The 12,115-nt window shown below is 39.1% G+C and overlaps 1 protein-coding gene across 2 annotated transcripts in view; it reads left to right on the forward strand.

Annotated features, from left to right (window-relative positions):
- The window catches only part of PTPRN2 (protein tyrosine phosphatase receptor type N2), a 992,764-nt gene that overhangs the window by 354,095 nt on the left and 626,554 nt on the right, over positions 1-12,115 (forward strand). For both annotated transcript variants that reach the window (XM_038390254.2, XM_038390255.2), the window contains exon 4: positions 8,631-8,748. In XM_038390254.2, the coding sequence (XP_038246182.1) occupies positions 8,631-8,748 (118 nt within the window). The remainder of the gene's footprint in view (positions 1-8,630; positions 8,749-12,115) is intronic.

The following is a 12,115-nucleotide window of genomic DNA, read 5'->3' on the forward strand; positions in this document are numbered from 1 at the left end:
TTAGTTAGTTTACTACAGGATTGGCTATGGCTAGGGTGACCAGACCACCCATTTTTAAAGGGACAATCTCATATTTAAGCCTTTCTGCAGGGGTGTCACAACTTTTCTTTAAAAACTGGCAAATAGCCCAGTATTTTCTGTCTCCCCTCCCCCCCCATTAATACTGGTGGGTTTTTTTCCCCCAGTGGCCAACAATGGGGGTAGGTATGCAAGGCTGGTGGTGGGACAAAGCTGCAGTGCACGGGGGGTGGCCACTCCCCCTGTTGGTCCGTCAGCGCAGCCCCCACTGCGTGTCAGCTCTCGGCCAGCAGGGCCTCGCCCCATCCCATTTCCGGACAGCACTGGATGCGTGCTGTGGGCTGTGGTTTTTGGTGAGTGCAGGCAGGGACCAGGCGGCGACCGGTTACATGTCGCCTCTGCTTCTCACCCATCAGCCCTTTACATGCTCCCCCTCTTGCTGTCCTCTCCCTGCTTTGCCCCTTCACCCCTCTCCCCAGCCCTGCTGCTCCTCCCTATCCTCCCTGGCAGGGTGCATCCCGCTCTCAGAGCTGTGCAGAGAACCAGTCCCTGGCAGGAGCGCTCAGCTCACCAACCCACCTCCTCCTGCCCTGCGGCTGGAAGCAGCTCCCATCCCATCCCTCCTGCACAGTGCCAAAAGGCTGCTGCTGGCCACGTTCTGGTGTGAACTTTGGCAGAAATTGGGGAATGGGAGGGAGCATGTGACCTTGCATGCCCTCGCCCACATGTTGCCTCGGGAAGATGTGGTGCCAGGTACCAGGAGAGGAGGGTCCATCCCAGGGGCCCAGCCAGGCATGGAGGGTGGAGAGCACTGGTCAGGGAGGGTCAGGTCGGTCAGTCACCCCCTCCCCCCATCTGAGAGAGGTATACGGGAGTGTGTGTCATCTTTGCCAGTGTGTGTGGGGGGAGAGGTAGGCATGTGTGTGTGTCACCCCTTCCTGTGTGAACCCTAAAGCCTTAAAAAGATAAGAAGGTAAATAAAAAGATCCAACTACACAGTATTTCTTTTTAACAGGAGGCTCAGTCAATTTGATGTTCATTTGAACATTTGTACTGCATAGTTCAGCTTGATTGCTGTTGAACTTGCATAAATATGAGTAATTTTACCAGGTGTCCCGTATTCAGCATTGGGAAATATGGTCACCCTACTTACAACCATTGGTGACAGATAGATCTAAGGTACAAATTGACCTGGGTTAAGTGACTGCTCTCTTGGGTCTGGAAGCAACCTGAATATGTTGTGGTCTTTGGTATATAGCAGCCAACTATCACAGAGTCAAGCTTGCCTGTGTGGCAAGATAGATTGGAATGCGCCTGTGTCTGTGACTCCATGGTAAGACTGTTATAGTGATCCAGGAGTTCACATTTGTTATTGAGTTGGTGAAAATTAATTATAGAACATGCACCCAGTTTGGGGTCTCTGCCTTGCTTCTTGACATTGACCTTCATGGTCATCAGCCAATCCAGACAGCATGATGGTCTTAATTATGGAGAGACTACCACTTGTCCATAATAAAACAAAACACACCTCAGATTGGAACTGTGATGTTTTAGCCCCAAAAGCAGAGCTCCCAGTAAAGTCAATTGCCAAAAAGTCTTAATTGAGATGGGAGCAAGACTAGGCACATGATGCCTATTAAAATTGAAGGAGACAGTACTGGGACTCAAAATACCCACAGCAAAATCATTAATAACTTTTTATAACTAGCAGCATTTTTTTTCAAATATAACTGGTGAACAAAATTAGAAGGAGATTTAATTCTGTGATAAGTGTGAAAGATCAGTAACCAGATGTTTTTAACCTAAAGGGAGACAACAGCAAGGTAGTTTTTAGTGAACTGTAACTTGAAAATACTTTGAAAAATGTTCTTCAAACTTTGTAGTAAGTTTGACTTCACAATAAATCTGTTAATTTTCAAGCCAAATTTATATTCCAAGCCCGATATATCAACCCCTTTATAAAATAGGGCTTATAATAATAGCTGCAGCCTTACCTGTGTGAGGAGGTGGTTGTTGCCTCTTCACAATTATTATTGCCATTAACCTGCCAGTGAGGGTTGTATTGCAAAACTGCTATTAGAAAAAGTCCTTGTTTTCTTTTATTGTAAAGGAAAACATTTTTGGCTGCATTCATAGGTCGACAATGTGGCACTTGAAAGCATGAATCTTGCTATAGATACAGCAGCCTAGGAAGTAAAATTGCAATTGAGAGCAAACCAGTATTACAATATGTGAACATCACTGGATATGTCCTTGAGCTCTGAAATTGGAGGCCTGGGATGAGAACAAGTGCTGTTCCTCTCGGGTATCTAGAAAGTCAGACTGCAGAAAATTATGTCTATATGTTGACCTGTCCATTGTGAAAACAGGGAAAAAAGCCAATCCCGCACAATTCTGCAGACAGTCTGGCAGCTAAAGAAGGCATTAACAATTTGCAACACATAGCATGGGTGCTGAAATTCTCTGAACTCTACAATGAAGCGTTTCCTGACTGAAATAAAGTATCAGTTGAAAGAAGCTGAGAGAAAAACTTAAAAACAACGAAGAGTCCTTGTGGCACCTTAGAAATTAACAAATTTATTTGGGCATAAGTTAAAACCCACTTCATCAGATGCATGGAGTGGAAAATACAGTAAGCAGGTATAAATATACAGCACATGAAAAGATGGGAGTTGCCTTACCAAGTGGGGGGTCGGTGCTAACGAGGCCAGTTCAATTAGAGTGGATGTGGCCCATTCTGAACAGTTGACAAGAAGTGGTGAATATCAAAAGAGGGAAAATTATTTTTTGTAGTACTAATGAGGCCACTTCAGTCACTATATGCTGCATCAGGACAAAAAGGAAAATATAACTAAAAAGTGGAAAATAATGTCACAACTGAAAAATAGAATCAAATAAATAACATGCTCTAGCTTCAACTTTGAGGTTTGCTGGTCTTTATGGGTGGCAGGGAGAGGGAAGGATCAGGTTTTAGTTTATAGGTTGCTGCCAATATATAATAATCTCCTGTCACTTTGAATGGACTTGGTATGGAAAATCACTTTGTTGCCAATATATTGATGCAGAACTAATTATTTTGGATTTCAGTTGGCACAAAAGACAAAGTAATCCCATCACATTATCCACTCAGGTTCATTTGACTTGCTCTCAGACTCTTGGACGTAGCCCTGACAATTTCACCCTCAGTGTTAGAGAAACGAATCAGTAGTATGAACGGGCAGATTCAATGGGCCAGATCCTCATCTGGTGTGAATTGGCATAGTTCCATTAACTTAGACTAAACTGTGCCAATTTACACCAGCATGTCTTGTTAAACTTAGACATTATCGTTTTCCTTTGTAGGCCAACACAGCATGACATTAATACAAGAAATAAGCAGATTTTACATTCTGAATGAGAAATGGTTTTGGGATGGAAGGGCAGTAGAGGGATGTATTGAGCTGTGAGTGATCAAATTTTGAAAATGTTAACATTGTTTTTATATTATCTCAGGAGTGCAGTTAGTGGACTTGATGCTCAGTGGAGTGGTGTAAATAAGCATAGCTCCACTGAAATCAATGAAGCTATGCTGATTTACATCCGCTCAAGATGTGGTCCAGTATATTTAGATGGGCACCTAGTTTTACTAAGATAGGAGGCAAAGAACAACAGAACCATGGAGGTTAGTTACAAAATGTAAAAATCAGACAAGGAAAATACGGATTCTATGAATTGTGATTATATTTTAATAATTCTGTAAATTTGAATGTTAACTAGTGTGGGGGCAATAGCAAATCATGTAAGATAAAAATGAAACTGCAATACAAATGTGAAGACAATTCTGAGTCCATACTCTTAGGGCCAGATTCTGATATTGCCCATGTAGTGTAAATCTCCAGTTCCCAGAGTATTTCCAAAATATAGCACAGCCATTGTTTTTAAGTTCATGTTATTTTTACAATTTTTAAATACTTAAATTGGATATCCTTTGGGGCAGAGCCTGTGCTTGCACAGTCAGGGTTCAGTGCCTAGCACAACAGGAACCTAGTTGGTGTCTCTGAGTGCTACTGTAATATAAATAATAGTAGTAATGGTTTGTGTTTAATTCTGCAGTGAAAGGGAAATATCCAGAGAGGTAATATGGGAAGGACCAGCCTGATCTCTGTTATGGGGGGGAGGGATAGCTCAATGGTTTGAGCATTGGCCTGCTAAACCCAGGATTGTGAGTTCAATCCTTGAGGGGGCTATTTAGGGATCTGGGGCAAAAATTGGAGATTGGTCCTGCTTTGAGCAGGAGGTTGGACTAGATGACCTCCTGAGGTTCCTTCCAACCCTGATATTCTATGATTCTGCTTCCAGAGTTACATTGATATTTCTCATTCACTTTGATAGGCAGCTCAAGTTCTGCAAAGCTACTCCAGATTCTCACAGCTGTGAGAGATCAGCTTCAGGCTGTCAGTGACTCTGGCTTATCATTGCTTTTCAACATAAATTTAGATTGTGGAATTTCAATTTTGGAAAAATAGAAGTAAACCCTCTACTACCTCACCCAGGAAGAGGAAATATGTTTTTCTTCCATGAGGAAAAAGAATATCAGACCTGTGGCTTTCGCTCAAATCTCCCTCCCTCGCAATATTACTCAGGAGAGATCTTGCAACAATTAAATCACCTCCCAGTATCATTCTGTCACAAGAGTGCACAATGGGTTTGTATGGTTTTGTATTCTCCATTTGTGGGAATTCACAGTTAGAAAATACACAGACTAGACAAAGCTCCGGCAGGGACAGTTAATCAGTAGCTGGCAGTCCCACAGTACAGTCCCATTTTAGTGACATGGAAGTAATGTGTGTACAACAGCACCACTGTGATCCTGTTCAGCCAGCAGAGTTAAATTGTTATAATTGGGTTGTGAGCCAGGAGCAGCCGCCAGGCGTGGTGTTATAGACAAAGGGGACAGGAAATTGCCATCCGGCGTCATACACTGCTTCTCAACATTAATTTTGAATGTAGCTGTCAGGTAGGTATTAGAACTCTTCCATGTGTTATTTTATTGAGCTCAGCATGTAGGAGAGAATTTTTTTTATACTGAAACAAACCTGGAACATGATTGGCAAAAGGTTAGCTTTAGACATCACTGCAGTTCCTGATATAGTTACATTAAAAAAAGAAAAAAGCGCAATATTGACCAATAGGTAAGGAGAGAAGATTTTCCTGAACAAATAAAGATTTGGGTTCCTCACCACTCACTCGTTCAGCACCTCCATCTGACTTAGAAAGAAGTGTAGGGATTCAAAAATGGAGATTCTCTTTTTGTTTTTAACCTCCAGACAAGACACCTCTTTTTAATGCCTCACTTGTATTCTTTCACACCCCTACTATTTCATACTTATAATAGTCTGTAATGAATTGTGAAAAAATGATAATATAATGCAATGGAAGGAAGAAAATAATTCTAGATTCCACGACAGACATAATTGTGATGGCCACTAAAAAGTAAGATTACAATTCTTTATTGTCCTGTGGTGGTATTTGCCATGGGGGGCTGATTTTTGACAAGGACTGTGTAGATGAAAGCTTGTTGAAATGGCTATTAACTATATTGACATATAAGTCCGTGGATATAAATAGACACATAGAGGTGAGTTTTGTATCTCTTTGCAGGTATTACAGATGAATCCTGGGCTTTGTTTCTAGAGAAGTATGTGTGTGTGGGTGTATACTCTAGTCCAGTGGTTCTCAGCCCGAGGTATGCAGGGGTCTTCCACGGGGTACTCAACTCATCTAGATTAATGTTTCTCAACCTGGAGGTTGTGATCCCCACGGAAGTCATGGGACAGATTTAGAGGGGTTGCAAGTTCAGGGCTGGAGTTAGGGGGTGGCAAGCAGGGCAACTGCCCAGGGGCCCATGCCACAGGGGGACCTGTGAAGCTAAATTACATGCTTTAGCCGTGGGCAGTGGGGCTCTGACTTCAGACAAGGCTCACAAGTGAAAAACAGGTTCAAATATCACACTGAAATGTAAGTACAATATTTATATTCAAATCATTTCGTAAGTATTTGGTAAAAATGAGAAAGTGAGCAATTTTTCAGTAATAGTGTCTTGTGACACTTGTATTTTTATATCTAATTTTGTAAGTAAGTAGTTTTTAAGTGAGGTGAAACTTGGGGTATGCAAGACAAATCAGATTCTTGAAAGAGGTACTGTAGTCTGGAAAGGTTGAGAACCACTGCTCTATTCCATAATCTTAGTTTACAACTAAGAGCTCAATCTTACTGCCTTTGTTCATGCAAATAGTCTTTACTTACATGAGTAGTCCCTTAGACTTTAATGGGGCTATTTGTGTTGGATAACAGTTGCAGGATGGGTCCTTAATTCTTTTGGAAGCACTTGTTAAAATGTACAAACATTTTCTTAAATGATCTGTTTTATCCACGTTAGTGCCTTTCATATAAATTTATATCTGACTGATCCATTGTGCTGAATATCTACAATCACCGAGACCTGATTTTCTTCTTAGTTTTCCCTTCTAGATGCTTTGTCTAAGCAATTGTGGAAAAAACTTGAACACATTAGGCACATTAACCCTAAAATAATTTAATAATATCCTGTAACAATTACTATAAACCCACGGTGACTCATTCTTTCTGTATTCATGTATGTAAGAATACATTCTCTGAGCAGTCTTAGGTTTAAACATCTGCAAATGATTTGAATCCTGCCTCTTACAGTTCAGCTTCTGAAAAGGTGGGATTTGTATTTGAAAAGGCTGCAACAGATCTCAAAAAGTGTTGGATGGTTCCCCCCCCCACGGTTCAAAATCATTTAGAGTAGCTATAAACATCAGAGATGTTTTTAAATAAAGTATTTCCACAGCAAAATTGTGTATAATTTTATTCTGAGGATGGAAGAGGGGGGAGGAAATGGACAATTGATCCATTATGTGCCATATAGTTTTATTTATTTGCTAAAACCCTTATCCTACCCCAGTGATTCTAAGGATTTTGTTCAACTTTCTATTAACAGAAAATAAATTTCCAGCTCCAAAGAGGACTTCATTGACAGGGAAACATTTCCAAACATTGTAACTATGCACTTCTCCACCCCCAATCCAATTTGTACTTCAACAAGTCCCATATTCAACAAGGTACTTACGCAGAAGCCCAATGCCTAGTCTACACTGGAAAATATTTCCTGTTACCTGTACTTGCCAACCTGTCCTATAACAAGACACATCTTAGACTACCAAAAAAATGCTTTCATTAGTGTAGCTTATACTGGTTTGGTGAGTGAAATAAGCCATATTGACAAAAGAACTTTTATGCTGGCTGATATAAGTGCTAAAGTAAGGCTTTTGATGATATAGATATGTTGCAAAATTGTCATATACCTAACTGACATTGCTATACCAGCAAATGTTTCTAATGTAGCCCTAGCCTAACATGAATAGTCACACAGAAAATGTCTTGGTGAATCCAGGTTATGATGCATTTCAGTTGAGGATCTCAAAGCACTTTACAAACATTTGTTAAGCCTCACAATATATGTGTGAGATTGGTAACTGTTTTTCACAGACATCCTGCTGCCAAGTCCAACCCGAAGTACTAGAAAGCACTCCCTCCTTTATGTGGGCAGGTTATATGTGTGAGAGAACATTTATAACAAGACTATTCATTACAATGATCACAGTATTTGATTAAATGGGTACGTGTAAATTTATTAAGGTTTACGGTTCTGTGTAACTGTGAAAGGCATAAAAGTAGAATATCTCTGCAGTTATGTGATATTTAGTTATTAAATAATTACAGTAATTGCATGGGGTATTTCTACAAACTAAAGTGTTACCATAACGTCTAAAATTTACAAATTGGATAACAATTATTCTTGGAGTTGTATCATTATTCCAAGCATAATTACCATGTGATCAGCAGTGCATCTAATTAATGCATAATCACATGGAAGTTACCTTCATAACTAAATTCATCCTTGTTATAAAGCTCTTTGTCATAACATTTGTGTATAAAGATACCAAAAAATGCTCCCAGATGAGGTCATGATACCTCAAAATAATTGCTTTGTAACAACACTATCCCCTTACCATTCTAAACGGTTGGTTTTACAGGACGAGGTTACATGGAAAGGGCGATGCAGTGTATAAAGTGAGGTGCAGAGAAATGAGTAAATCACCCGTGAGAAGTAACTTTCCTTTATTTACTACCATTCAGTTTGAAAGCTCTTTCACAATAGTTGAGCAAGAAATAACTCATCTCAACAACTAAGCCAAAATAACTCTTTATTATTCAGTAAAGCTGGCTTCTAGCACCTTAGAGTCTAGCTGCTAAAATTCTAAAATTCTATTAAGTATAATCTCCTCTTAAATCTCATCACAACACCCACTGTCTTCCTAGAGGAGAACACTCCAACAGGATCAGTATTTCTGGAAGAGTACTTAGAAAGGCCTGATTAATAAAAGTGTCAGCAGGAGAGGGGAACCTGCAGTTCGGCTTCTAGAGTATGCAGAATGAAAAACATTTCAGCAAACAGCTTCTATTTATAGTTGTTTGCATAAAGACAGGTTTTTGTCAAACTTTGCAAGTTGGATTTGTTTTTTTATGAGTGTGTCGTTATTTAACAGGTTTTACCTGGCAAGATGATTACATGCAGCATGTTATTGCCCTGGAATTCTCAAACATTCATAAAATCCACCACTGGCGCCCTGATTCATTTTTATCTGATGGATCTGACACACTAAGGTAAGTCTTCCGTAATGTTATGTGTCATAGTGGTGGGTTTATAGGTGTGTAGGAACAGAATATCCTAAAGATCAAATTCTTAAGCAAATCACTAAATACCGTCCACAGGATAAGCAGAAACTAGTGGTGCAACAGGATTTTAAAAAATTGGTAAGGAACAGGGGTGAGAATGAGTGAACACCATAGACACCCTGAATACTAATACGATAGGAAAATGTTGGTGGGAAACGTATTTCCCTTATCCTCTCCATTGATTGCACTGGTATCAGAGAGAAATTGGAATAGCCAGATCAGACCACTGGTCCATCTTATCCAATATCTGGTCTCTGATAATGGCCAGTACAAGTTGCTTCAGGGGGAGGAATAGGAAATTTTATAACAGACAGTTATAAAATAATCTGCCCATAGGAGAGCTTTCTTCTGGAGTGAGCTTATGAAAACAAATGGTTGTTTGTGCATGAAAATGTATAGAAGTTTCAGTTGAGTTAGTCTCAAATAACATGAAAAATAGCAGTTTTTAAAATCATAGTGACAGTGCACTTCAGTGGTCCAATAACGTGGAAATTTAACTTAATACATTTGCATATAAGCATATTCTGAATAAGATATTGAACAATAATACATTTAATGGCTAATAAGAACTAAAGGAGGCCTGTACATGTTAAATAAAATTGCTCTCCCTACTTATATTAACTGGCTATTGTTTCTCAGTGGCTTACCATGCATTGTAATATCAGTAATTATTTTGAATTATTAAGGAGGAATTTTGGTTCTCTTTTGAAATAAATATTGATGTGCTGATCCTACAAACTCTTACATGAGTAAATCAATATAAGCCAGATTTTCAAAAGAGCCAGGTTTTAGGTGCTCAGCATTCACTATTGGAAATTCATTTTCAAAATGGTCCAGTTCTTACCTAAGCACCTAAAGAAGGGCCAGATTTTTAAAAGGTGCTAAGTACTCAGTAGCCACTGATGTGACATTTATGACCGGATTTTCAGATTTATTATTATTTATTGTTTGTATGATCATAGCACCTAAGAGCCCCAGTCACGGACCAGGACCCCATTATACTAGATGCTGTACAAACACAGAACAAAATGACAGTCCATGAAGCTCTCAGCGCCTGGCATGCTGAGCCCTTGAAACTATGGCCCAGTGTGTCAGCAGTTTAAAGTGTTTGTTGATTTTCAGGTTGTCTGTTTCAATACATACTGTACATTAGTTAATATATTTTTATGTATCTTTTTATCTGTGATGATCTCATTTCTCCTGCCTCTCTCTCATTTATTTTACTTTTTAACTCTATGGGTATTACTGTAAGCTCCTTACAGTAAGCAGGAGTTCTGACCACTGTTGTCATAACCAATTAAATAATTATATATGCCCCTTAATGTATATATCTAATTATTAGGGCTGTCAGTTAATTGGCAGTTAATTGGCAGTTAATTCAAGTGATCAATACAAATTAACTAGATTAAAAAAAGTTGCGATTAATCACAATTTTAATCACACTGTTAAACAATAATTAGAATATTAATTTAAATATATTGTAACTATTTTGGATGTTTTTCTACATTTTCAAATATATTGATTTCAATTATAACACAGAATATAAAGTGTACAGTGCTTACTTTATATTATTATTTTATTACAAATATTTTCACTGTAAAAAAGAGACAAAAGAAATAGTATTTTTCAATCCACTTCATATGAGTCCACTAGTGCAATTTCATTATTGTGAAAATGCAACTTGCAAATGTAGAATTTTTTTTACATAACTGCACTCAAAAACAAAACAATGTAAAACTTTAGAGCCTACAAGTACACTCAGTCCTACTTCTTCTTCAGCCAATTGCTAAGACAAACAAGTTTGTTTACATTTATGGGCGAAAAGGCAGCCTGCTTCTTATTTACAGTGTCACCTGAAAGTGAGAACAGGCATTCACATGGCACTGTTGTATCCGGTGTTGCAAGGTATTTACATGCTAGATATGCTAAACATAAATATGTCACTTCATGCTTTGACTACCATTCCAGAGGACATGCTTCCATGCTGATGATGCTTATTAAAAATGCATTAATTAAATTTGTAACTGAACTCCTTGGTGGAGAATTGTATGTCTCCAGTTCTGTGGTTTTACCCACATTCTGCTATATATTTTGTGTTATGGCAGTCTCAGATGACGACCCAGCATATGTTGTTTGATTTAAGAACACTTTTACCGCAGATTTGACAAAATGTAAAGAAGGTAGCAATATGGGATTTCTGAAGATAGCTACAGCACTGGACCCAAGGTTTAAGAATCTGAAGTGTCTTCCAAAATCTGAGAGCAATGAGGAGTGGAACACGCTGTCAGAAGTCTGAAAAGAGCAACACTCCGATGTAGAAACTACAGAACCTGAACCACCAAAAAAGAAAATCAACCATCAGTTGGTGGCATCTGACTCAGATGATGAAAATTAACGTGCATCAGTCCACGTTACTTTGGATCGTTATCAAGCAGAACCCGTTATCAGCATGGACGCATGTCCTCTGGAAATTGTCAAAAAGTACAATTAGTGCTATATTAATTGTAACATTAACAATTTGAGACAATTCCCATCTCCTTAAGAAAAAGAGAAATTTGTTTTCATCATCAGAGTGAGTGTTAATACAACTGCCACAAGCCGGAGTTTGTAAGGGCTAATCTAAATTCTGTTTTCAGATATGTATGTGCAGTTCTCAGTGACTTCAGTGGGACTTCAGAGGGCAGAATTTGGTCTTGCATTTCTGTTTTCATTCCCTTTCTTCTTAAAGTAAATGAAGAAAGGCGAAGAGTGATGTTTGAGATTAACTAAGGGATGAGAGGAACATTTGGAATTGATAGATCATTGGGATGGCTTCTGTGATGAGACCCTCTTCAGATTAGTTGGTTCTCACTGAAGCAGAAGTTGTACTGACTTACTAGGTTCCAAACTGGCAGAAATTTTAGACTGGCTTTCAGTCTAGATAGATAGATAAGGAGGAGTGGTGGTGTGTGCACTTGCATGCACAGGTGTAGTTTAATCAGGTGTAGATAATCGGTTTAATCAGGTGTAGATAATCTGACCTGGACATCTAACCTGCATGACAAGGCAGAATGTAGAGTTCTGGAACAAAAGAAGGGTATTTTGATGTACCAGAATGTTTACACGGGGATGCAAGTAGCATAGGAAACTAGCAAGAACTACACAGTAGTGCCCCCATAGTCCTCTCTGCAGAAATCGCCTGAGTCCTCCAGAATCAGCGTATCTCATCTGACACCAGTGGTGAAAGTACACACCCCTTTTGTTGAGTAAAAGCAGCACAAAGCTGCTCTAAACTCTGTAGATTTGGCCAGTGGAG

The sequence above is a fragment of the Dermochelys coriacea genome, chromosome 2 (assembly GCF_009764565.3).
Source record: "Dermochelys coriacea isolate rDerCor1 chromosome 2, rDerCor1.pri.v4, whole genome shotgun sequence".
NCBI lineage: Eukaryota > Metazoa > Chordata > Testudines > Dermochelyidae > Dermochelys > Dermochelys coriacea.